Genomic DNA, 27,916 nt, shown 5'->3' with positions numbered 1-27,916 from the left:
ATAGCTGGATACTTCCTAATGGCATAACACTAACAAGCATTCCTATTAAAGGATAAGACAAGCAATCCCATTATCAGTTATCACTGATACCATTAAATGGGTCTCTAAATATGGGTCAGTACAGTAAGAGGGAAGAAAGAAGCAAAAATATTAGGAGTAAGCCTTTTTTTCCAGATACTGTTATATACTTTGGTGGGGGAAGGAAAGGAGAAAAATCAACAGAAATATAGAAAAATTCGGTGAAAAACCTAGTTACCGAATTAACATTCAAAAAACAATAGTGTGGCGTTCGGAGTGGGGAGGGGAGGGTGACGTGTGCATGAGGGCTGGAGCGTCCACGAGCGCGTGAGTGTGAACGTAAGCATGCGCTTGTTGAGGTAGTTGGAAGCGCATGCGCCTGGCGCTCCCAGAAGCCCTCGCGTCTTCCGTGTCCTCGGCGTCCTCGGCCACGACTTCCGAGTCTTCTGCGTCTTCCCGCTCAACCGCCCACACCTTCCTCTGGCGCTCGGGCTTTCCTCGAGCCCTCGCTTTTCTCTCAGCCTTTAACGCAGCCTTCCAGTCGCCCACCCGCTGCCCAGGAGCCAAAGCCTTTGTGGAGCTCTCAGCCATGGCCTCAAACGACGCTCTCTACATCCCCACAGAAAATTCGGAGGTACTTACAGATACTGTGGAGCTGCACCAGATCCATGTGGAGACCGTCCCAGTAGCGACCGTCCCTGTGGCGACCGTCCCTGTGGAGACCGTCCCTGTGGAGGCTATGGCGATGGAAACCATCACGGAGTATGAGATTATCAGCGGCAGTTGGGTACACGGTGGCCACTACCATCCGCCTCTGATCGCGCTGCAGCCGCTTATTACCAGCAACCCGAACCAAGGGGACCACAACCAGGAAATAATCATGGTGCAGACACAGGAGGAAGTGGTGGGCTGCCACGAGTCAGACAACCTGCAGGCCAACAGCAGTTTCGAGGACCAGATGGTCATTCCGGTTGATGAAAACGACTGCTTCCAGCAGACCCTGGCTTCCTTGTCAGCTACCACATCATCATCAACCTACAGCCGCAGCAAGAAGCGCAGCAGCCGAAGCAGGAAGGCCAGCGGTAAGAAAAATTACACCACCAATGAGCCCCAGGCGGGAAGTAGCAATTCCAAGATGGGCCCCAAGAAATGGGAGCAGAAGCAGGTGCAGATCAAAACCCTGGAGGGTGAGTTCGCCGTCACCATGTGGTCCCCAAGTGAGAAAAGAGACCATGAGACAGGACTGATTGAGAACTCAGCTCCTGATTATTCAGAGTACATGACAGGGAAGAAGCTTCCTCCTGAAGGAATACCTGGTATTGATCTCTCAGATCCTAAACAACTGGCAGAATTTACTAGAATGAAGCCAAGAAAACCCAAAGAAGATGCTCCAAGAACAATAGCTTGCCCTCATAAAGGCTGCGTGAAGATGTTCAGGGATAACTCTGCTATGCGGAAACATCTGCACACTCACGGTCCTAGAGTCCACGTATGTGCAGAATGTGGCAAAGCTTTTGTCGAGAACTCAAAACTAAAACGACATCAACTGGTACATACTGGAGAGAAGCCCTTTCAGTGCACGTTTGAAGGCTGCGGAAAACGCTTCTCCCTGGATTTCAATTTGCGTACACATGTGCGCATCCATACCGGAGACAGGCCCTACGTGTGCCCCTTTGATGCTTGTAATAAGAAGTTCGCTCAGTCAACTAACCTGAAATCTCATATCCTAACACACGCAAAGAACAAAAACAGCCAGTAAAAAGAGCAGACCCTTCTCAAACTTGTGAAGTGTCTTCTAGGAGTGTGATTGCAAATAAATATGCCTCTCTTGTGTATTGCTTCTAAGAAATCATTTTTTTAATGATTCCTACACATCTAAGGGTCATGTTTTGATAGAGTAGTAAAAGTAAAATTAAAAAAAAAAGTATTCCTTTATATAAGATAACATTGTTAAGATGCTATATCTTGTTCTGTAATGCTATTTGAAATACATGGTGTTTTTGTAAAGTTTGGTCCCAACAGGAGGATAATTTATGAACCTCACATCAAAAGACCGTTCTTTATACAACTGTTCTAAAAATGGGACTTATTTTCAGGTTTTTTTAAATATAAAGTTCATGTATTGCCTACAAATTTTTAAAGTTCTGAATTTTCCAGATGTTCATATTTATACTTTTAGGAATGTGTTTGGTAAGTCTTTGTATGTTTTTTCTGAAGGTTGATAATTTTGCTTGCAACAGATTTTCTTTAAAAGAATGAACAATTACATATGTACGTAAAGTATTTTCCTGTTTAAAAAAAAGTTATATAGGTTTTGTTTGCTATCTTAATTTTGATTGTATTCTTTGATATAAACACATTTTTCCTAACTTACCTGTATTGATTTCCATTGTATTGAATATTAGATGTGATTTAATAGTATTAGTCAGTTTAAATCTATTTTAGTCATTTTATTTCCCCAAAATACTGTCGGGTGCTGTTGTCTAGTATAATTTCTCTGCATGTTCAGTTAGTGGTGCTCAGTTGTAGAATATATTGTGTACATACTGACTTTTTAACACTTGATGTGTATATCTTGTGTAATAGAAAAAGCAAAAATAAAATACCTCTTCTGAGGAAGGAAAAAAAAACTTGCCTATATGAATACCATAGCTAGAAAATAGAGAAAATGGGGAGGGAGCTACTGACATCTGGTGGGTAGAGGCTAGGGATGCTGCTAAACATCCTATAGTGCACAAGATAGTTCCCCACATCACAGAATTATGTGTCCTAAAATGCCACTAGTGCCACCGTCAAAAAACTCTGCTCTAGAAAAAGTAAAAGTTATAACAAAGATTCCTTCAGTATACTTAAAAACAAATCGTTAATGGACAAGAGGTTGTTTAAATAAAGGAAATGTTTATTGCCACTTAGCCATCATGGGCAAATCTGGAATCTAGAGGGGTGATGTTCTACCAGCTGCCTCCCTGACAAGAGAAAAGCTGCCCAGAGAGTCAGGAAAGCAGTGCTGCTCTGTGCCCCCTCTGACTGGATGGGAAAACAATAGGGTCTGTGCTATGCTTGTGTGGTCGTATTATCCTGATAAGGGAGAAATGGTGAGAATGCAACTCTCCTCATGGCATTCTTCTCGTGAACTGCCATCCTGAAGAGTTGGGGGAAAGCTGAATAACACATGGTAACAATGGCAAATCTAATCAATGTTGGGGTTGGATTATTTTGTGAAATTGTATTGGGACTAGCAGTTGGGGGGGGCAGTTTATAGCTGTATCCCTAAATTAGTTTCACTAGAGTAAATTCCAGTGGGCAAAAAAAAAGTTTTTGCTTTATTTTTGTTTTTTAAATGAAGCTATGAAAGCAATATAAGAAAACACCAGGTGAGTATCTTCTGTAATCTTGAACTGGGAAAGGTTTAATGCAAAGGAGCAATTTGACCACACCAAAATGTAAAATGTCTACATAGGCAAAACTATAAACCAAGCCAAAAAACAAACTGGAAGAAAAATTGTAATACGTCTTACAAAGGACCAAATTCGGGGGCACCTGGGTGGTTGGTCGGATAAGCATCTGCCTTCAGCTCAGGTCATGATCCCAGGGTCCTAGGATTGAGTCCCGCATCAGGCTCCCTGCTCAGCGAGGAGCCTTCTTCTCCCTCTCCCCACTCTTGCTCTCTCACTCTCTCTCTCTCTCAGATAAATAAATCTTTTAAGGGGTGCCTGGGTGGCTCAGTCGGTTAAGCGGCTGCCTTCGGCTCAGGTCATGATCCTGGGGTCCTGGGATCGAGCCCCACGTCTGGCTCCCTGCTCAGCGGAGAGCCTGCTTCTCCCTCTCCCTCTGCCTACTTGTGCTGTCTCTCTATTTCTCTGTCAAATAAATAAAATCTTTAAAAAAAAAAAAAAAGGACCAAATTCTTCAATATATACATTCAATAATAATATATACAAATTAGTAAAAAAATGTGAACAGGCGATGGATAGAAATAGTTCTCAACAGAAATACAAATAGTCTTAATAAACATGGAAAATGTACAAGCTTATACTTAAACAAATCACAACAGATTTTACTTTTAACCTAGCAGATGGCAAAATCTAACATTACATAGCATCCAGTGTTATTTACAGGGTAGGGAAACCTATGCCAATTATGAGAACATTAATGCAGACTCCCTGGAAGTCAATTGTTTTTTAAGATTTTATTTATTTGACAGAGAGAGATAGCAAGAGAGAGCATGAGCAGGGAGGAGAGGAAGAAGCAAGCTCCCCACTGAGCAGGGAGCCCAACGCTGGGCTGGGAATGGGACTCATTCCCAGGACCCTGGGATCAGGACCTGTGCCGAAGGCACTCAACTGACTGAGCCACCCAGGCGCCCCTGGAGGTCAATTTTAATGCACATTTTTTTGACCCAAAAATTCCATTTCTATGTAACTTTCCATACCTTCATAGATGCATACTTAATTAGATAACAATATGAACAAAGCTGTTGCAGCATTGTATGAACAAGTTAAAACAACCTAAGTGATCATTAGTAGGAACCTTATAAATAAGTCCATATGTTTTTTAACATGGATTATTCTGTAATGGATATAAGAACTGGGCATTCTGATAAATTAGTAAAGTAATGGATATAGGAAAATAAAGTGGATATAAGAAATGGGATAGATATGAATATGCAAATGAGGGGAAAGTCCAAAGTACATACATGGAAAAGCAAAATATAGTTTCCAATAAATAGTTTTATACCATTGGTATATTTAAAAGATCTCTCTGGGGCGCCTGGGTGGCTCAGTTGGTTAAGCGACTGCCTTCGGCTCAGGTCATGATCCTGGAGTCCCTGGATCGAGTCCCGCATCGGGCTCCCTGCTCGGCAGGGAGCCTGCTTCTGCCTCTGACCCTCCCCCCTCTCATGTGCTCTCTCTCTCTCATTCTCTCTGTCTCAAATAAATAAATAAAATCTTTAAAAAAATAAAATAAAATAAAAATAAAAAAAAAATAAAAGATCTCTCTGTGTATAGAACAAAAAAGATTGTTTACCCATTGTGTCCTGGACTAGACTTGCTCTGGATATTTCTGGAATTAAACAACAACACATAAAAAAATAAAAGGTGGAAGAATATCTTAACAGTGTGAATAAGGTACATAAAACATGTCTTAGCTAGGTATCTGACTACCCTACTAGCTAAAAATAACAATGGCTTAAACTCTCATAAAACATTCCAAATGTGGGTAATTCAGCACTGATATGTTAATTCTATTATTTGGAGGACTCAGGCCCTTTCTGTCTTGTTAGCTCTATTATTCCCAACATCCAGCTTCTATGTCATGGACTCAGGTTTATCTCCATCATAGCTACATTCCAGCCATAAGGACAGTGAAATTCCCATCACCTCCACTCATACCCTTTTAGCCAAAGCAGGCATATGGCCATACTCAGCTTCCTGTGAGTATAGGAAATGACTTTGGGTTACATTTCTGTTGCTATAAAACATTGGTTCTCAACCACTGGTGTTGCTACCCTCCTGGAGATGTTCAGAATGTGTGGGGCGTAGGGAGTATTCTTTGGTTGCCTCAGTGAGGGGAGAGTACTAATGGCATTTGGTGGATGAGAGCCAGAAATGCTAAATATCCTATAATGCAAGGGACAGACTTGTACAACTAAGAATTGCAAGGTTCAGAGTGCTAGTAGAGCCCCCACTCTGCCCCATGAGAAAAATTAGTAGAAGAAGGAAAGGCTAGGTATGGAAGAAAAGGGTATCTAGTGATGTGCTAGTGATTGTTTAAGCCCTGGCTCTGGAAGGGAGAATGAGGAGCTCTCCATATGTAGCATTTGCTGGTTTCTGTGGTATAATTTCTCCTGCCTTGGCCAATTTCAGGGTGCCAACCCAAAGTCCCTGAAGGAGGAATTAGAGATGTACACAGTCAGCTGTGGCAAGCTGGTAGGACCGGCCTCCAGCACACCACTGAGTTCACTTTAACCTTCTCTGTATTTAAGAAAAAAAAAAAGAAAGAAAGAAAGAAAATCTCTGTATATATGGTAGAGATGGTTATAGTCTGTGACATGGTGTAAGATACTGTGTTTGGTCCATTGATATTACTCTCCATAATAGTTTAATTCTTAAAACACTCTTTTTCCAAGTACCATTTGAATTTCCATGAACCAGCTCAGCAAGAATGTTTTTTTTATTTCATCTTAACTTTTATTTGAATAGCTTTGAAATTTTTTTCAAAGATCACAAGTATGCTTCAGTTAATGTATACATTTTCTGAAAAGAAGATGAAGCAAGTAGAAGATACTAATTCTCTTTGTTTTATATATATATTAGAATATATAGATTCTACTAATGTTAAACCATATTAGTATATGGCCTTCTTTATGTGGTATTAACATGCTCATTTTACATTTCAGAATCTGAAATGGAAGAGGCCTCTAACTGAACATTTTTCCTCGGTACTAAAGTAGTTTTATCTGCTTCACAGCTTCTGGTTACTTCATTAATTTATCAGAATGCCCAGGTATTCTGAAGTCCAGATACCTAGATCATTCCTGCCCCTGGTTGAGCTTACTCCTTTTTTTTTCTCTTTTCAGGTATCTGGCATAATTTTGTCCTTGCGCTCCTTGGTATTTTAGCTCTTGTGCTCCTCCCTGTAATTCTCTTGCCATTTTACTACACTGGAGTCGGGGTGCTTATCACTGAAGTTGCTGAGGTAAATAATGAGGATTACGTGGGGCATTCGTTTACCAGATTTTGTGATGTAGCACTTAGCATTTTATGTTAGGAATGTATATTCAAGTTTTCATATGCAGAATGTTCAGTTTCTCCTGAAGAAATTACTATAATCCTTTTAAGTTGAACAAAAAGTTTTTTGAAACCCATTGGCTTTTTAAAAATACTTAAAATTGTTTCTGTTCTGAGTTACAAAGATAGTGTCAAGATTTTCTACCTGTACTTTGTTGATAAAATGCATCATTTAACTTTACTGTTTATTTTTATAACTGTGCTTTTGAGTCAGATGTCCTTATTCCTAAGTAAGAAGATTGAAACCTAGACTAGCCAGCCAGAACATTTTATAGGAGCTTAAGTTACTTTCTTCAACTCTTTATTTCACTGCCTTAGACAATAATTACTACAATGGCATCAAGTCTTCTATTCAGACCTTCGGAAGAGGAAAATTACCTTAGTGAGCAACTGGCTCACGTATTCATTGTGCTGATGGTATTGTCTGCATATTTGGGACTGTGTTTAGATAAGGACTTGTCTTACAGTTTTATCCACTGAGGGTATACAAGATAATGAAGGCATCTGATGACTACTTTCACAAAAAACTTTAATCAGCAGTCTGGGAAAAACTTTATCATTTTAATCTTGATAGTTGGCAAGTAGGTTTTTTTTCAGTTATGAAAAATTACGAATCTTGGAAAAGTAACTGTAATTGTTAGGTATTATTTTATTAATGTTCTAGGACTCTACATCTTGGATTCAAAGCTGGCTTATTTTCTGCATTAGTTAAAATATTCTACCTAATCAACTCAGTGTCTTTATTATTTGGTCAGATTAATCATAGCTTGTCTTCATACGTTATCTGATTTGGTTGTACCCTCTTCCCAAGGACTCACCAGCCATTGGACCCAGAGGCCTTTTTGTGGGAGACCTTGTCACCCATCTACAGGATTGCCCTGTTACTAATGTACAAGATTGGAATGAATGTCTAGATACCATCGCCTATGAGCCCCAAATTGGTTACTGTATTAGTGCATCAACTTTACAGCAGTTAAGCTTCCCAGTTAGAGGTGTGTATATTTCTTCAGTATAATATAATGCTTCAAGCAGCAGTACTTGCCATTCACCAATTCTTAGACCATGTCTATAGATGTATTTTGTTCTAATTTCTTTAAAGCAAATCAGTAAAGTAATAATAGGCCCAAACTAGGAAACATTCTTCTTGGTAAGTTGGGTACTAATATTTATATATTGTTGTTGAATTTCTAACTAATTTCATAATATTATATTTGAGTTTTAGGACTCTAGTATCTAATTCTTCACTTAGAAGAACTTGTGTTAAGGCAGCATTCAAGCTCAACCATAACCAATTAACTATATTCCAGTAATTAAATACACCCGTGCTGTATGGGTGGTGTCCTATCCAAAGCTATTTGGGGTAGAGTTATTTTATGTAGGCATCTAGAGTAAGTCATTTTGGCATCCAAAAATACACTTTGAAGTCAGATCTTTTGTTCTGTGTAGCAAGTGACAAGGTGAAGCAAGTTTATTCTCAGAAGCTGTCAAATTTATTTTGAGTTCTTTCAACTCTGAAAAATCAGCCTCCCGAGTCTTTATACAAAATCATGGGATCCAGATTATTGTCAGTGTTGAAAAACACAAATTATGTTCACAGACTATCTCTTTAAGTCAAGAAATGCCCTGGATGCTTGTCCACATCTACTTGGGGTTAGGAAATATGATAAATAATCAAGAAAAACTTCACTTAAGTACTGTGTGCAAGAATGGCAGAGGAGTAAGAACTGATTTTTAATTTTTTTTTCAAATGTAATCTTCCATTTATAATACATTTTTAAGAGCTTTTATTATTGTACAAAGTTTTCAAACATACATAAAAGTCAAGAAAGTAGTATGGGGTGCCTGGCTGGCTCAATCGAAGGAGCATGCAACTCTTGATCTTGGTCAGGGTTATGAGTTCAAGCCCCACGTTGGGTGTAGAGATTACTTAAATAAATAAAACTTAAAAAAAAAAAAAAGAAAGTAGTATAAATGAAATTCCCTGCATCCTTTTCCCAGCTTCAGTAATTATCAGCATTTTGCCAGCTTTTTAATCTAATCAGCCCACTTTTGAGGGGAGTATTTTAAAGCACATCCCAGGCATTGTATCATTTCATCCATGAACTTTAGCATGTCTTTAATATATGATGACTTTTTAAACATGACCATAGTACTGTTATTCACACCTAAGAAAATTAACACCAATTCCTAATATCTAGCTGGTATTCACTTTTTCCGAATTGTTTTTTTCATAGTTGGTTTAAGTTGGATGGTACCTTTTAGTGTCTTTGAACTTGGAACAATTCCGCCTTTGGGAGGGGGGATATCATTTAAGAAACAGTCATTTGTTTTGTCGAATTGCCCATATTCTGGATTTGTCTGGCTCTGTGTTATCCTTATGATGTTAACATGTTCAGTTATCCCTCAGATTTCCTATAAATGGTCATTAGGTTTAGCGGCTTGCTTAAATTCCGGATCCATTTTTTGAGGGGATGAAAATATTTCATAGTTGTTGCTCACTACTTCCTATTGCATCATATCAGGAGGCACATAGTGTTACACCCTGTGGTAATGTTAACATTGTTCAGTGGGCTAACCTGATTCTTTAAGGTTGAAATATTTATCAATTTTTCTTGTTCTCAAGAACCACTTACCATCTTCCCAAACATTTCAGATGACACAAGGTTGGTATATGACCTATAATGCATTCTTCTCTGAGAAAAATAACACATTATCTCATACTTAAGTCCTTTATCATTTTCCTCCAATTTCTCTAAATTTGGTATAATTTCTATTGAATTACAAAAGCCAAACTGACACAGTGATCAAATAAAGTTCTTTCTAGTAGAATTGTTTTATTTAGGATATCTGCATTTCAGATGTTTAAGGTTTTGTCCTTTTCCTGTCATACAGAATGGAAATGAAAATTTTCACTGAAATACTCTGAAACTCTTTTTAACTTTTTGAGTATTTCACTTTTATGAGTCATATGCTGTATTTTGGAGGTATTTGTATAAAAACCTAAAACAGGTATTATTCTTTCCACACTAATAAAAAAAAATCAGTCCCAAAATAATTCTTCAATATCTATTTAATCTCCTTAGGAGTGACTATATTAGGATACATGTTTATTCTACATGATGACTGTGTCTGATAAACCTGTACCTCTATTTAACCATTTTAAAATGGAGTACATATGGGCACCTGGGTGGCTCAGTCGTTAAGCGGCTGCCTTCGGCTCAGGTCATGATCCCAGATCAAGTCCCACATCAGGCTCCCTGCTCAGCAGGAAGCCTGCTTCTCCCTCTCCCACTCCCCCTGCTTGTGTTCCTGCTCTCGCTGTCTCTGTCTCTGTCAAATAAATAAGTAAAATCTTTAAAAAAATAAAATGGAGTACATATATTTAGCCAACTTACAGGAATCTAAATGACTATAAATGTAACTTTAAATAAATACCAGATTAATTTTAATGGCAGACTTGACCACTGGGGCTATGGACTTTTTTTTTTTTTTTTAAAGATTTTATTTATTTGACAGAGAGAGACACAGCGAGAGAGGGAACACAAGCAGGGAGAGTGGGAGAGGGAGAAGCAGGCTTCCTGCAGAGCAGAGAGCCCAATATGGGGCTCGATCCCAGGGCCCTGGGATCATGACCTGAGCCGAAGGCAGATGTTTAATGACTGAGCCACCCAGGCGCCCCGGCTGTGGACATTTTTAAGAAAGCTATGCATTAATAGTATTTTACATGTATCTAGGTACGTTTTTTTATCCTTCATTATAAACATTGGAGAAACATACAGCTAAATACAGTAATACAAAGTGGCCAATAATCCAAAAGTGATTTGCGTTCATTTTGGAGTGGAATTTAGTATACATAATTAAAATTCTAGGAAATTATACCACTGCAGAACAATAAAGCCACCTTGGAAAGATCTGACCCTGGATGTGCATATAAGCTGTCCCAACCAATCATATCTGGCCACTTATCTCTCACGGGTATATTATTAAATTTTTTAAAATATAATTAAGCAGACTGGATGGTCTTCTTAAAATATTAACAGATAGATTTCTGTCAAATTAGAAAAATATGGTTAATCCACCTTATGAAATTGTTTAGACCTACTTTTTCTTCTGTTAATCCTTTCCTTTTTTTCTTTCCTGAAAGCATTGTCTTGCGTAAGAAAGACTATACTCAACAAGTCCACCATTTGAACTACATTTTCAGGAGCATGAGATTGAAAACTAAAGGCAACTGCTCCCTAAAATGAAGCTTTGAGCTCAGATTCAGACATCCCCCTTTGAACAGCCTATATTCCTTTTCAGAGGAGGCAAGGGTACATCCCTGTAACTGCCTGGGAATGAGAATATTGTCCTGTCCTACATATCTTTAACTCAAGTGAGAAAAGACCTTTCCCCACCTGGTTTAAGATAATAAAAGGAAAATTTCAGGAAGCCTTTCCATATATATTGAGTACCCAGATTGTTTTTATGCCTAAATCTTCTTTAATGTTTGGAGTAAAGTATCTGTTTTTCCATTGTGAATGTCAAGTTATGATCCAAAGTTTTTTTGCTATCCTAAAGTGAAGAGAGAATGTGTGTGTGTGTGTTTATAATTTTTTAGCTACTGGTTACTAGGTGATGCTGGTATAAATTCTGCTGTGGAACTAAGAATAAATAATTAGGCTTGTCTCCCTGTGTTGGAGCTCTAACTACATTTATATATTTAATAAACTAGAGTAAGAAAATTGTTCAGTTCATTTTAGTAACATAGAAAGTAGTGGGGACTATGAACTATAGATTGAAAAAGTCTCTTCTTTCCAGCCTTATTCTAAAATTAACCTCTGGTGGGGTACCTCGCTGGCTCAGCCAGTAGAGCCTGCGACTCTTGATCTCAGGGTTGTTAAGTTCGAGCCCCACATTAGGTGTAGAGAGTACTTTTAAAAAAAAATTTTTTTAAATATAATAAACCTCTGGTCTAGACTATTCTTTGGAGGCTGGACTATTTCTACAGCTTTGTTTTGAGGCCCATCTTAGGGTATATTCAGAATATGCAGGTTGCCCCTATAGTAGAATTCTAACACTGATCTGTTCTTGAATTACCTAATTGTCTCCCAGACTGAGGAGATTTAAGGGACAATTCTAATCTTCCAGAGTTAAATTCAACCTGTGAATGCCTCGGGGGCCTCTCAATGCAGTCTTGAGCGCTCTTTGTAAAGTAGAATTAGATTGGCCTCTCATGCTTAATAAAAGTATGGACACTAGTGTGAAAATTGTCTGTGCCATCCCCATCTTATAGGTTAAGAATTGAGTTAACAGAAATTGGCTTAGCAACTTGTCCTTAAATGTGACCCAGTAGAAAAGATTCTAATACAACTTTTTTTTAACAGATAAACAGAGAAATATCAAATTTACTTCTCAAATCACAACAAAATATTTAACTCTTTATTGGAAAATTCTGTTTGTCAAGAGGTATTTAAACTTGTCAGGATGGCCACAGCCATGGATTTATGTTTGGGTTATAGTAATCAGCATAGGAAGAGGCCATAACGTAGAGGTTACAAATTGGTGGTAGCCCAGAGGCCAAATCCAACCTCGCCAGATGTATTTAGTTTGGCTTGCATGGTATTTTTTTTAATATTAATTAGATGCCAATAACAAGAGGTTTCATATGAAAGTACAGATATCAGATTTCTTTTGGAATAAAATAGATGATCTGTGGAATCAGGCCCCCAAGTTGAGTAGCCTCACTGCTCACCCATTAAAGCAGGATATATATTTTCTAATTCATCACAGTCCCAACACTTCCTATTTTTGCCAAAACTATCCACTTCATTTATTTGCTTCCTGGTTGGTCCCTTTAAGCATTTGTGTTACCAGACATGCTGTATCAAAAGTGATATCAAATTACTGACTTTCAATTCTGTATTGTATACATTCCTCCAAGAAAAGTTAGTGATCAAACATCAGATGTAAATTTTCTAAATAATTACTAATACAAAGGCAAATGGCATAGAACATCATTTATGTATTCAGTGTATATTGAGTTATGCACCTTATGTAAGATTGAGAAACTTTTTTTCTCAAGGAGCTCAATCTAGTCAAAGATATAGACCATGTGATAGGGATTAAGGAGTGTACTTGTGATGAGCACTGGGTGATGTATGGAAGTGTTGAATTACTATATTATATACCTGAAACTAGTATTACTAGTTGTATGCTAACCAATTGGAATTTAAATAAAAACTTTTTAAAAAAAGAAGCAGACCATGCCCATATTATTACGGTACAAGGTTAACTGTACCGTAATGACAGGAATTGGTGGGAGTTATGGGAGTTGGTGGCAGTCGGTCTTGACTGAGAAGATGAGGGCAGGTTTCATAATAGCAGCCCTTCAGTTGGGCCTCAGCAGTGAGTTTAATTTCAGGAGGCCAAAACAGAAATGAACCTTGGTACCATAGACTAGAAAGTGGTCAGGGAACTGCTCGTAATTTGGTTCAGCAAGATAATAGTATGAGATAAGGTGATAAAAGAACAGAAGTCTCTCTAGTCTCTCTATTTTAGTCTGTGGAATTTAGACATTATTTGGGAGCAGTGCAATCTTTGGAAGTTTTGAATTAGAGGAGTTAACATTCTCGTAGTTCTACATTGGAAGGTTAATCTGAAGCATTCAGTATGTAAGAAAGGCTTGCATATGCTAGCTAGCTGGTGAGCAAACAAGACAACTAGGATTCTTCAAATGGGTCAGATGAGAGGAAATAGAATCTACATTCGAATGGGAATATATAGGTGGAAAAATAATAAGGAGGTTAAAATTGGTGGGACTTGGCAACTGATCAGAGAGAACACTGAAATTGTAGCCTGTATTGGTAAACAATAAAAAATCCTAAACAACTTTTTGCCTTATACTTTATAATTAGGGCTGATGAATGATTACAGGCACAGGTTTGTCTGTGCCATTAGATATTCACAGTTTGCTTTCATATTTCAGAGACGACTCATTATCCAAAATTTAAATACGTATTCAATTATGCTAAGAAAACAAAACTACCCACACAGCCAAGCAATGCAGAGGAGAAACTGATTTATCAGCCAGTTTGTTTCATCTCTGTTTTGTTCTTCGTTTTATGTTGGCCAAGGAGAGATAGTGACAGTCTAACCAATACAAGCTGTCTTCCTCAAATAACCTAGTTTTTCTTTTCTTTTTTTTTTTTTTTAAAGTAGGCTCCCCACTGGGCGTGGAGCCCAATGCAGGGCTTGAACTCAAGACCCTGAGATCAAGACCTGCGCTGAGATCAAGAGTCAGAAATTTAATGGACTAAATCACCCAGGCACCCCTCAAATAACCTAGTTTAAAAAAAAACTGTTTTGGGGTGCCTGGCTGGCTCAGTCAGTAGAGCATCTGACTCTTGATCTCAGGGTCGGGAGTTCAAGCCAACTGTTGGGTGTAGAGATCACTAAAAAAAAAAAAACTGTTTAAAAACAAACAACAACTGATGGCAAAAATATAAAATCCTTATAAAATCACATTGCAGGGCGCCTGGGTGGCTCAGATGGTTAAGCGTCTGCCTTCGGCTCAGGTCATGATCCCAGGGTCCTGGGATCGAGTCCCGCATCGGGCTCCCCGCTCTGCGGGAAGTCTGCTTCTCCCTCTGCCTCTCTCTCTCTCTCTCATGAATAAGTAAATAAAATCTTTAAAAAAAAAAATCACATTGCAAATCTACTAACATTTTCATGCCAGTGTTCCTGAAGACACTCTTGTAATAGAAAAGCTTTTTGTGGTACTAGAAAAATGTACTTTTTTTTTTTTTTTTTTGTAATTCTCTGGTAACTTTGCTCTTGAGTCTATCTTCCTCAGCACATCTGAGTATGGTAGTGTGAATATAAGATTCTAAGTTTAATTGGTCCCTGCTACACATCGATTTATGCTTTACAGGTTTGATATGCTGAATGCAGGAAACCTTCCAAAATAAATACATGCAAATAATTTTTTATCCCACCTGTATCAGTGACTTAGTTTTCTTATTCTGCCCTAGATACAAGTGAGGCAGTCTACCAAAGAACTTTTAAAAATAAATGAATAATGGGAATAAATAGTTGCCCTGTTTCCATTGTCTTCCAAAAATGGTAACTGGATTACTGGTAGGCTGGCAAATATTGCACATCTCTGGGGTCAAATTGGGCTGCCCTGATTTTATGAGGAAAGCCCCAAGGTAAGCATGGAGGTAAGATAGATATTTGATATAATAGTGATTTTAGGGATGAGAGTCTCTTAGGCATCTTCTCGCCCACTCTGCTAACACTAGAACGCAGGAACTCAGTCGTAATCCTGGATCAGTAGCATTAAAGCCACTAATAGTGGCTCATTAAATATTTGTGCTTGACCTGCTGGAGTCATTGCAAAACCTACTGAGACCCTGGAACTCCAGGTTTATTTGTAGGTAAGTTTATGTGAAGACAGGTAACCGAGGGGAAGTACTGCTTCTTGATTCCAAACTGGACACATCTCTTTTTGTAATATCATGTCCTTTTTTGTACCATAAAATCACTGCAGCAAGTAGCCTGTCAAACTGAACTCTGAATCATATAGTTGTTTCCAAATTTGTGTGCATTTTACTTACTCTTTTTGTCTTTTTTTTTTGTGGTTCTTTTTTTTTTATTATGTTAATCACCACACATTACATCATTAGTTTTTGATGTAGTGTTCCATGATTCCTTGTTTGCATATAACACCCAGTGCTCCATTCAACACGTGCCCTCTTTAATACCCATCACTAGGCTAACCCATCCCCCCAGCCCCCTCCTTCTTGAAAGCAAAATTTTTATTACAAATGTACCTCTGTATAACAGATTCTAATAAATTATTTCTCTTTAGCATACAAACGGCTAGATGGTTCGACCGAATGCTGTAATAATCACAGCCTCACGGATGTGTGCTTTTCCTACAGAAATAACTTTAATAAGCGTTTGGTGAGTTGTCCCTGAAGCAGTCTTGCTTGTCTGATATAATTTTTACAAAATAATCATATAGAACTAAAATGGAATCTATGAAAATTTTACCTTTTGCTTTGTGTCGTTTTATTAAAATTTCTGCATTTCACTTGTCACGTTTCATCTGAGAATCTTTAACAATTTATAGCTGTAATATCTTATTTGGCCGAAGTGGAATACTTGAATCTAATTTATAGTAGGTGCACATAAATGGCATTTCTTCTATATGAATTTTGTTCCTTTTATGCTCTGTGACATAAAAGATATTAAAGAGCTGTAACTTTCTGGTTTTCTTGTTAGTAAATTATTTTTAGTATTGACTAATTAATATTTTGTTCATAGCACACATGTTTACCTGCCCGGAAAGCAGTTGAAGCCACACAAGTTTGTAGAACCAATAAAGATTGTAAAAAAAGTTCAAGTTTCTGTATAATACCTTCTTTGGAAACTCATACTCGCTTAATAAAAGTGAAACATCCACCTCAAATTGATATGTTGTATGTAGGCCATCCACTGCACCTTCACTACACAGGTGAGTATTTATTGTGGTCGACCCTCAGAAAATCATTAAGATGCCATATATTCTCCATGATAGAAACTCAGTACAAATCCTGTGTTAATTTTATTTATTATAAATGTGACCACTTTTCAAAGTCTTATTAACTTGTTAAGCGTTGCGTGAAATTTACCATTAGGAAAATAATCTGAATTTATGAAGCGAGATGGAGCTGAATCCCATGTCTGCCTATGGAGAGTGATGTATTTTCTTTTCACCACCATTTATGCCCAAGTCACATAGATGATTTCTCAGATATTCTCTGAGAGTTTACTAAATCTATCCAAGCTCCCAAAACAGTGGCAAGAGCAACATACCCCAGAGAATGCCAAGAGTCCTCATGATAAGACTATAATTTGTGTATAACACATGAATTTTATATGAATATAATTTTCAAAACTGGGCCAGCATAATTGTTTTAACAGTGGCTACATGATTGGACTAAATAGCTTCTCCATATGGCTGAAGATCGTATGGTCCAACTCATTTTGTAGAACAAGAATTTTTTAAGTTCCTTTTTTTATAACAGTTGTATTGAAATATAATTCACATACCATATATTTGACCCTTTTAAAGTATACAACTGAAGAGTTTTTAATATATTCAGAGTTGTGCCACCATCATCAAATCTAGTTCTAGAATATTTTCATCACCCCAAAAAGAAACCCCATATCCATTAAGCAGTCAGTTCTTATTTCCCCCCAACCCCCCCCCACCTCTTGGCAATCACTAATCTACTTTCTCTTTCTATAAGTTTGCGTGTTCTGCACATTTCATATAAGTAGAATATTTTGTGACTGACTTCTTTCACTTAGCGTAATGTCTTTAAGGTTCATCCATGTTGTAGCATGTGTCAGTACGTCCTTTCTTTTTAGGGCCAAATATTCCATTATGTGCACATACCACATTCTCTTTATTCACTCATCAGTTGATGAACATGTAGGGTTTTTTTGGGTTTTTGGGGGGTTTTTTTTGGGCATGTAGGTTTTATGTTACTCTTTAAAAGGCTCTCCCATTGCTTTATAGTCATATCCTGAGATACAACCTGGGTCATTCTTCTTATTTATTAATAGTTACCGTGAATGTAATTTTAAGGTTGTATCTCTTTGAAGGATAAGGACTCTTGATAAATTCTGGCATAGTTTTTAAGTCAGTCTCTGTATTTAGTAGTCATACTATGTAAGTACACACTGGGACATGAATTTCTGTATTCCACTATATTTATTAGGTGTTCTAGAATAATTGTTCTTATATGTGGGGCATATAGGCTGCCTGCATATGTTTGGGAAGGGCTTTCTCAACCAATTTAATAGGCTAGCCTAATTTTTGACCATATGGAAAAATTTTTATAATACTGTTGCTTATCTGTATGAACAATATTCATTATTCCTTGTTTTTATTTTTTAGTGAGCATCACCAGTTTTATCCCACGTTTCAACTTTCTAAGCATAGATCTGCCTGTGGTTGTGGAGACATTTGTCAAGTATCCTTTCTGGTGTGAAGAATGTTTTTAAAAGTGTTACTTGGAACATGATCAGGCTTACCTTGAGTAGAGCATGCATAGACCTTACAAGTACCGATTGATTGCTAACAATTAAAAAGGAGACTTTAAAGTTGAAAAAGATCAGATTGGGTACCTAGGAGGGAAGAAGTCATGGGAGAGAGATCGATGGGGGAAGGAGAAAAGTTAAGATATAGAAGGAAGGGAACCTAGACTATAAATTGAGAGTTGAATTTACCGATCTAAGACCCTTTAGTAAGTTTATGAAGAATGAAAACTTCAGTTACTACCACGGTGATGAATTCTGCCCCTTCTGAGCCTATTAGCTCTGACTAAGTGGAGGAATGAGTAAGGGAGATCGAACTGGTTTCCACTATTAAAATAGCAGTTCAGAGGACAAAATCTTGTGTTCTTTAGCATATTCAGTTTGAATGTAAAACTTGGTTTTTTAAAATTCATCATTATGAAGAATCTGAACAAACGGAACAATTTGTAAGGGTTATTTTTGTCACTTTTTTTTTTTTACTTTCTAGATTTTAAGTTTATTTCTAGGCATGGATCTTTTTTGTTTTTTTAATTCCAGTGTAGTTAACATTACAGTGTTATATTAGTTTCAGGTGCACAACACATATTTTTGTCACTTTCAAATCATTTTCATTTCCTTCCTCAATAATTTGCAAAAAAATGAAAGGGAAAACAAATGAGCAGCTACTGAAAAATATGTACAACCAAGATTGTACCTTGTAGATTACACCTTTGTCTCAGAGATTTATGATAGACATAAGCTTATAGATGGTAATAAAATAGAGTGATGTTATAGTTATATTTATGCTATAACCTTATAGATAATAGTAAAATAGAGTTGAAGCGGCCAAAATCTTTATGTTTCCTAAGATAAGTTAATACTTTGTAAGGATCAAAAAGTGATTTTCCCTTATTTCTAATTGCTTCCACATTCCTTTCCCTCCTTGTGTCATTAGAGGATTACAAAGACTCTGTCTTTCTCTGAGTTTGTTATAGATTGCCTTAGTTTACAAATGGTTGCCCTTTATTTTTCTAGTCAAGGTTTTTGAGTTTTGAAATAATATAAATAATTTGTTTGAAATAGTAGAGATCTGGGGTGCCTAGGTGGCTCAGTCAGTTGAGCGGCCAGCTCTTGGTTTTGGCTCAGGTCATGGTCTCAGGGTTGTGGGATCAAGCCCCTCATGGGGCACCTTGCTCAGCAGGAAGTCTGCTTCAGGATTCTTTCTCTCTCCCCCTCTGCCCCTCCCCCCTGCTTCACCCATGCACCCTCACTCACTCTCTCTAAAATAAATAAATCTTTTTAAAAACAAATAAATACCAGGATCTAAGAAGGAATATCCTGTACTGGTGGGCAGAAATTTAAAGAAAGGAGGGAAGTCAACTATGATCTCAAATGCAGTCCTAGTAAAATATCTTCTTCTGACTATTAGGTATGTTTTCCACTCAGACTTCACAGTCGGCTCCTTAACTCATTTTAACCAGGTACCTGATTTCCCTCTCAGGAGCTCTAGCTATTGTTAATGCAGTGCCCTGCTTTGCTTTGGATGGTCAGTGGATTTTAAACTCTTTCCTAGATGCTACCCTTACCTCAGTGATTGGAGACAATGATATCAAAGATCTGATAGGATTTTTCATCTTGCTCGGTGGTAGTGTACTTTTGGCTGCCAACGTGACCCTGGGACTCTGGATGGTTACAGCACGGTAATATTTGCATTCATCTTGCAGAATGATACTTCATATGAAATAGAAAGCATTTCCTTAAAATTATATTTTAACCAACGACTTTAAGCTCCTCCTGTATCAGAATATCCAAACTCTGGGATGGGGGATAAACAGAAGAAATGAAAGGCATAGTCTCTGACTACATCCGACTTTTAAAGACTGAACTTAACAAACTTCAGATGCTTGTGGAACAATTTCTAAACAAGTGAAAATTCATGTTAAACCATTTTATGTGACTACAGATCACATTGCAGTAGTGTAAAGGAGAACAGAATTGGGTGGAATTAATCGGGGAAAACTTTTTGAAAAAGCATCATTAATCCAGATTTGAAGAAGACCAGACTCTGGCCAAGTGGAAGGGTGAGCATTTTCTTGGCCTATATCTCTTGTCCTTTTTCTTAGTTTGAAAAGTATTTTAAGATTTATTGGTATATTATTTTGTACTCTGACAACTGAGGTCTGATTACAATTAATAAAATTCTATGAAAGAATCTGCTGACATGAAAGGGAAAATCTTTGTCAAATGATACCAAATAGGTGAACAAAGTAGGAAGTAGGGCTTACAATGATAAATGCTTTGCCCCGCAAAAGTTGCCTCTTTGATAATGTGTCCCCATATGCTCCTAAAGCAGCACTGTGTTCTGACATTCAGACTGAGCTACAAGAAGTATCTTCCACTTGCAGCATGTGAGTTGAGGAAGTTAAAGTTGAGCGTGAGAACTGAGCTTGGTCTTTTAACAGATCACGAGACAGATCTGCTGCAGTCCTGGTTACCATTCTCTACAGAGCTTTGAAGCTCGGAACCTTTCCAGGGTAGACGTTTTCTCTTATGCTGCTGGGGTTATCTGGGGCCTATCCTGGGTTCCTGTCTTCAAGGAGCAACTACCTTAAGCTTTCAACCATACTCTGTTCTCACCAGCAGCTTCCATGTTTCTCTGTATTGAGTAATTAAACACCTAGTCCTTGTTTTCCATCTTTCTCCTAAGCTACCTCTGTGGGTCCACAGAAGACTTGGTAGTACAGTGAGAATGGCTACACATGAGTACAGATGTGGATTTGCCAGAGCCTGGGAACTGACTCTTGAGCCCAAAAGAGCCCTGAGTAGTTCAAGGTCTTTTGAACTGGAGCTGGAGCCCTGGAAGATCCAGGAAGTCACCTCAGGCCACTGTGAACTCTTGGTCTTCTAAGTGTCTGAGCGTGCTGTTCTTTAATGAAAAATATGTTCTTCCCTCATACACTCAAGAACATTAACAACTGTGTACCCAACTTTTTCACTAAGTGAAGCATTCCATGGGGTTCACCTTTTTCTGATCATTGAGCCGCACTTCAGGCAATAAAGGTTTTTAATCATTTTTAAGAAACTCTTTAGACTGTATGCAAGTTTGCCTGCCTTCTTAAATTGAAATTATTTATTGAGTATAATGTTAAGATTTTATTAATGACTTGAGGTCATCAGTTAAACCATACAAGTTATTCGTTTATCCCAGAAAAAAGGTGGTGGTTCTATTCTTAGGTAGATAGTGATTCAGGATCAAAGTCTTAGCAGAGAGCTCAGACCTGTTTAGGTAGTAGAGCTTGGGGAATGCCATGAAATACTTGCATAATTAATTTGATTACATGAACTATGCAGTTTACTAATGAATATGTCGTATATGTGCAGATCAGTTTTTTAAAACAGAAAAAAACTTAAATAGAGGAGCTCCTACCCATTAACTTCTTTTTCTGGGTGGAAAAAAAACAACAACTGCAACAACAACAACCAACACCTCATTTTCTTGTAGCATTTGAACATCTTGGTCTCTTGCTTCATAGGGTCAGGCTTTGAGAACCACTCTTATTAGGATAATGAGCAGATCAGTCACATTTGTATAGAAATGGCCTCATCGTGTAAAAAAGGAAATGTTGTCTGTTGTCTCTTCAGCTTGATTGTGGGCACTTCTGGAGCAAGGACCATGCCATACTCATCTTTGCATCCCTGGCACAGTGCATGAGACATCATAAATACTTAATAAACATGGTTGAATGGATGATGAATACTGGTATTTATGGATTAGAAAAGCATGTTTCTATTTAAGTAAGCTATGAATAGTATTATTGAATATTTACTGTAATGTTAACAAAAAAAATAACTTGGAAGGTCTTTGTGTCCCTAGTATATTATCATCTTTATGAAAATAATCCATTTTGGTTCCTGTAGAGCAATTAGAAAAATGAATTACTTTGAGGATTTGAAGAAAATGTGCTTTCTGTGTTGTCACGTTCAACAGTACAACTTTATTTTCAGTGTTCCTACTCTACGTTGTTTACATTTTCAGCAGTTTTTTTTAACTCACCTACAATATGTAAAGAACGTATATATTCTTTTCATCTCAGTTTGAAAAGACATGCGTTAAACTTGACCTTTTGATGATCGCTCTTATAAGGTCATTGTCTTCTATTCTAACAGCAAATTTTAAACAAGTACTTCATGGATACATGGCTTTCAGTCATCAGTTTGTCCTATGGTATTTATTGAATGTCCACATACTAATTGATGGTGCACAGGTATTTTTTTCTACAGATCTTTCGACTGTGCTGTAATTCATTCTTAGTATTCAAGTTGAAGATACCATAGTTGCTGGCATTTGATGTTTAGCAATAAAAGAATAAATGTGTACCAGCTCTATCTTTTATCATATTTATGTGTTGTCTTTTTTTTAAAAAAACCATTCTATCAAAAGTGTTCCCTTTACATACAGTATGATCTTTGTTGTTTTAAATTCTTGTTTCTAAAAGCAGCCTTCAGTTTTCACTCAAGCAGTCCTTATATGAAAGTTGTTGCCGGCCACAGAAGGAAGTCTTTTTTTTTTTTTTTTAAGATTGTATTTATTTATTTGAGAGAGAGAGAAAGCAAGAGAGAGCACAAGCAGTGGGGAGAGGGAGAAGCAGACTCCCCACTAAGCAGGGAGCCTGACGTGGGGCTCAATCCTAAGACCCTGGGATCATGACCTGAGCCGAAGGCAGACACTTAACTGACTGAGCCACCCAGGTGCCCCAAAAGAAGTCTTTTTTAAATAAGATTCCTGAGCTCTTACTAGTGTTTTGGAAATGGCCTGTTTATGGATGAAGAAAGAGGACTATCACGTTTCCTTTCAATAGTGTCTGACAGAAGTCTTCTCTAAGTTAGTCTGTTTCTTAGGAATTCATGGAAAAGTATTTCAACTCTGACATTTGGTTCGTCTTGACCTTTTGCTCTAGCACTTCCTCCCTTGTCCACAGGACCAGCCTCAATCTCTCTCTCCCTCTCCTTTTCTCTCTCCCCCTCCCACTCTCTCTCTCTTTCCCTCTCTATGCCACCCCCCCACACACACACACACACATAGGCACATAATCTCTTTCTAGATTACCTAAAATCCAGATAAAATAGGCTGGAAATTTAGCCCAAATCCTGATTGGCTAGCATCATTCCACGCCTCCTTTTTGCCTCTGATCCCATTCTACTACAGTTAAGAGCCACAAGACTAGATGACTGATTATCTAAACCACTTTTTTTTTAGCAGCTTGAGATAGAATTAAATACCATAAAATTCACCTGTTTAATGTGTACAATTCACTGTAAACTCTTTTTCTTTTAATGACTACTCAAACAATAGTATTCATAGGCTTTAGTATAATCTAACCTTTTAAGCAAATGAGCATGTGATAAAAGACTGGGAAGAAAGAAAATGTTTCATTTATTTCACAGCTTTTAACTCTGAGGTGGTTTTCAGTACTGGAATAGAGTTGAATAACAAATCATTTTTAAGGTTAAGCATAAGCATGTAGAGGGGTGCCTGGCTGGCTCAGTCAGTAGAGTATGCAGCTCTTGATCTTGGGGTTGTGAGTTCAAGTCCCATGTTGGGTGTAGAGATTACTTAAAGATAAAATCTTTAAAAAAACAAAAACAGTAAAACATGTGATGGCACCTTGGGTGGCTCAGTCGGTTAAGCATCTGACTCTTGATTTTGATTCAGGTCATGACTCAGAGTTGTGAGATCGAGCCCCGTGTTGGGCTCTGCACTGGGTGTGAAGCTTGCTTGAGTCTTTCTCTCTCCCTCGCCCTCTGTCCCTCCCTCCCTAAAAAAAAGATAAAGCATGTGGATATATTTTCTTTGAGACAATACGCCTTTTTAATTGGTGTATTTGCAAGCTGCTCTTGCTGTTTTGGTCATACTAATTTGAATAATCCATTGTATATTTTATCAGACCATGGCAAATGAATTCAATGAAAGGAAAGTCTCTATTTCAAAACCTAATGCCACAACAGATTATACTCAGGGTGGAAGTAGGGAAAAAATGGCTAAAGGAAGCTGCAATTCTAATTACCAAGCAGGTTATATTGCCTAATTTCCCAATGAAGAGAGACAAAAACATCCTTATAGCTTAGTTTTATTTAGCTAAAGATTGAAGGATATTCAATAATTGTCCCTTTTTATTAAATTACCATTTCTCAAATTTTTCTACTGATGTGCTCCTGACACCTTAGAGAAGGGAAAAACTCAGAAAGATCTAAGAGTAGAACCCTATAATTGGCTTCCATCCTACAAAATTGAAGTCTTGCTTTATCTTAAATTTATGTAAATTTTACACTCAGTCAAGTATCATAAAGCCAGTTCTCTTAAAGATATGAAACTCTAAACTGTGAAAGAATTAGATGCTAAGAATATTAATATTTTTTTCATGTGTCCCTAAAACACATTGATAGAAGTAGTTTATAACAGCTGATCTGTAGACTAGTGACAGTCTGTGGTGGTATTGTTGTCTATTTCTAGTGAAATGAGAAAAATATGTTATATCTAATTACAAAATAAGGAAAATGTATTTGTGTTGTTATAAGGTGCCTGCTGTCCTTTATCAAGAAGCTCTCCTTTATTTGGATTATGGAAACACATACGTAAGTTCACTTAGCCCTTCTAGATTGCTCTGCAGAATGTCTCTCTAACTGACCCTCATCAGCAAGGCATTAGGGTTCCATGTTTCCCCATGCCCTTACCTCCACTTGAATTGTCTGACTTTTCATTGGGTACAAAATGACATTTCCTTTTAATTTGCATTTCTCAGATTAACAAAGTTGCGCATCCATATACTTGTTTAGTCGCTTAGATTTTTCATTTTGCCAGTTGCTTATTGATACCCTTTGCCGGGTTGTCCATTGAGTTTACTAAATTTTTCTTATTGATCCATAAGAATTTTTTGTATATTCTAGATTAGGAGTCAACAAACTGTAGCCTGCAAGCCAAATCCCGCTCACCACCTATTTGTGTAAACAAGGTTTTCTTACAACATAGCCACATTCAGGGGCGCCTGGGTGGCTCAGTCTGTTGAGCCTCCGACTCTTGACTTTGGCTTAAGTCGTTATCTTGGGGTCTTGGGATCAAGCCCCTCTTTGGGCTCCACACTCATTGGGGAGTCCACTGGAGATTCTCTCTCTCCCTCTGCCCCTCCCCCTGCCCTTTCTCTCTTTCTGAAATAAATAAATCAATATTTTTTTAAAAAAGAACACAGCCACATTCATTCATTTATATATTGTGTATGGCTGCTTTCATGCTACAACAGCAGAGTTGAGCAGTTGCAAGAAAGACCGTATAATCCCCAAAGCCTAAAATATTTACTATCTAACTGTTTACAGAACAGCCCATGTTTTATATATCAATCTCTTGTCCATTTTAGATGTTGCAAATAATTTTTACCAGTCTGTCACCCATTTATAAGTTTTATTTATGAGGTTTTGTTGTTGAATGAGTATCTTTAGTTTGATATAGTCAAATCCATTAATTTTTTGATTGTTTCATGAATCATTTTGATTCATTCACTGAAAAAGTGCTGTCCTATCCCAAAGTCACAATAACATCCTACACTTTCTTCTATTTGCTTTAGAGTTGTACTTTCACAATGAGATCTTTGATTTCTAGAATATATGGTGTGAGGTAGGAAATCCAGGTTCCAGGTTTATTTTTCTATGTAGCATGAACTATTTTTAAAACAGATATAACAGTATTTTCCTTTTTAAGATTGTTAAAGCAGTTTACATGAAATTCTTTTTTTTTTTTTTAAGATTTTATTTATTTATTTGAGAGAGAGAGTGAGAGAGAGAAAGAGCACAAGAGGGGGGAGCGGGAGAGGGAGAAGCAGACTCCCTGCTGAGCAGGGAGCCCGGTGCGGGACTCGATCCCGGGACTCCAGGATCATGACCTGAGCCGAAGGCAGTCACTTAACCAACTGAGCCACCCAGGCGCCCTACATGAAATTCTTAATATGGTGCCTGGCATATTCAAGATATTATGTACTTAAATTACTTATTTTCATAATGCAGAATTATGACATAAATTTTCCCTGATATCCCTGATCACATTGGTGTCAGATCCTGCCTCCTTTTGATATGCCTTCTTGGCTTCTACTGCCTTCAGCCTCGCTCTGGTTGTCCAGAATGTCTTCCAGGCCTTGACCCTTTTAAATAGTTCTTCCTCCAATTAAAATGAACCAAAAATCATAATACTTAAGGTGTTGGCTAAAGATTTTGCTCACTGAAACTATTCAAAATAACTGTGTTTGTAGGGTATGTGTATTGATACCAGCCAGGCACCCCTGAACATGACATAATTAACCAACTCCTATTATTTCCAATTTTGCAATGTTATAAACAAAGCAGTGAGGAATATACTTATAACTAAATCTTTTTGCATATCTATGATTTTTTGGATAATTCTACAAACTCTTAAGATAATCTTAAAAGAAAAATTACTTTCTCGAAATGTGAACGTTTTATATATACATATCGCCTCGTTGCATTTACATTTTTTTCTCTTAATTGGATATGCAAACAGCATCCCATTTTAATTTGCATTTCTTTGTTTAGAAAAAAGTTAAACATTTTTAAATGTATTTATTGGCCATTGTGTTATTTTTGTTTATTCCCATCCTTTGCCCATTTTTCCTGGGAGTGATTATTGTCTTACTGCTTTTCATCATAAGCTCAGCTCTGCCATTTGATTTGTTACATGTGAATAAATTAAAACCTCATTTAAGTATAATGCTAATGCTTATTTTTATGTTTTTATATATCATGATCTGTTAAGCTTTGCCTTATGTTTTCCACCTTTGGTGAAATGTTTTCAAAGTCTTCTCAAGATTTTATAAATATTCACAAACATTTTATGATCATTTCATGACTTCATTTTTTCAAATATTATAATCTTTAATTTACATGCAATGTATTTTGATGTTGGTGCAAAGTAGGAATATAATCTTGTGTTTTGTTATCCCTAAATGATTAGCCAGTCATCTCAAAGGAGATGGTTAGTCTTAAGAGCTATTTCATGCCAGCCAGGAGGAGACATAAATTTATATCCTTTTGAGAGAATGGCTATAATAATTGAAATTATCTCTCATTTAATAAACCATTCTTATTTATATAGGAGGCAGCTATTATTTACTTTTTCAATTCAGTAATACAGTGAATTGAGAATATGTCTTGTATTTTGACAAGAGTCCTTAAATCATTTTTTTCCCTAAGGTGTTTTTAGTTTTATTGAAATAGTGTTTCTCATTCCTAAGCAATATAGATTAGCAATCTGGAGATTATCCTTAATTATATCATTATCTAAAGGTACTGTCTTCATCAACGTCTTAATTAAAATATTTTTTTGCTTCTTAGATTTTCAAGCTTTAATTCCTCTCTCTGTGGATTGTTTAATATTAGTCTTTAAAGGTTTAAAAAAAGATCTGTCTTTGAAATAGATGTCCTGATTTTAAAGTAAGTATCTTCTCTTCATCTGTTTTAATTATATAATGATTAAGTTTGGAACACTGCATTCCTTGATTATTTGTTCAAATATATGCATTTTTAGTCATAATTTAAAATCATGAAAATAAGAGGTAATGAGGATACTACGAATTTGTATTTTATTTCTTATAAAGTTTGAACAAGTGTGCTTTTTTCCCCATTTAAAATGTTTTTTTTCTGAGATCATTGTAGTTGGTTTTTAAATTTGCCAAATTTTAGAATATGACTCTTGTAAATATGCTACTCTAGGAGATGGTTATTGGATTTAAAAGTTTCCATTTTTCTTTTTTTTTTTTTTTAATTTTTTTTTTTTTTAAAGATTTTATTTATTTATTTGAGACAGAGAGAATGAGAGAGACAGAGAGCACATGAGAGGGGGGAGGGTCAGACGGAGAAGCAGGCTTCCTGCCGAGCAGGGAGCCCGATGCGGGACTCGATCCCAGGACTCCAGGATCATGACCTGAGCCGAAGGCAGTCGCTTAACCAACTGAGCCACCCAGGCGCCCAAAAAGTTTCCATTTTTCTTGCTTAACCCC

General features: G+C 37.2%; 1 protein-coding gene and 1 long non-coding RNA gene across 2 annotated transcripts in view; both read left to right on the top strand.

Moving 5' to 3' along the window:
- Nucleotides 1-21,601, top strand: part of MBTPS2 (membrane bound transcription factor peptidase, site 2) — a 38,554-nt gene extending 16,953 nt beyond the window's left edge. The window contains exons 6-12 of the mRNA XM_044911582.1: nucleotides 6,599-6,717; nucleotides 7,621-7,801; nucleotides 15,661-15,755; nucleotides 16,119-16,308; nucleotides 17,740-17,815; nucleotides 19,340-19,939; nucleotides 20,566-21,601. Coding sequence (XP_044767517.1) covers nucleotides 6,599-6,717; nucleotides 7,621-7,801; nucleotides 15,661-15,755; nucleotides 16,119-16,308; nucleotides 17,740-17,815; nucleotides 19,340-19,562 — 884 coding nt within the window. The 3' untranslated portion in view covers nucleotides 19,563-19,939; nucleotides 20,566-21,601. The remainder of the gene's footprint in view (nucleotides 1-6,598; nucleotides 6,718-7,620; nucleotides 7,802-15,660; nucleotides 15,756-16,118; nucleotides 16,309-17,739; nucleotides 17,816-19,339; nucleotides 19,940-20,565) is intronic.
- A 30-nt stretch (nucleotides 21,602-21,631) lies between these two features.
- Nucleotides 21,632-27,270, top strand: LOC110573638. The gene is made up of 3 exons (XR_002479917.1): nucleotides 21,632-21,653; nucleotides 24,435-24,491; nucleotides 27,252-27,270. It is a non-coding gene; the product is annotated as an uncharacterized LOC110573638 (long non-coding RNA).
- The last annotated feature ends 646 nt before the right edge of the window (nucleotides 27,271-27,916 follow it).

The sequence above is a fragment of the Neomonachus schauinslandi genome, chromosome X (assembly GCF_002201575.2).
Source record: "Neomonachus schauinslandi chromosome X, ASM220157v2, whole genome shotgun sequence".
NCBI classification, from domain to species: Eukaryota; Metazoa; Chordata; class Mammalia; order Carnivora; family Phocidae; genus Neomonachus; species Neomonachus schauinslandi.
The sequence above is the reverse complement of the archived record's forward strand: the minus strand, read 5'-3'. Positions and strand labels throughout refer to the sequence as shown.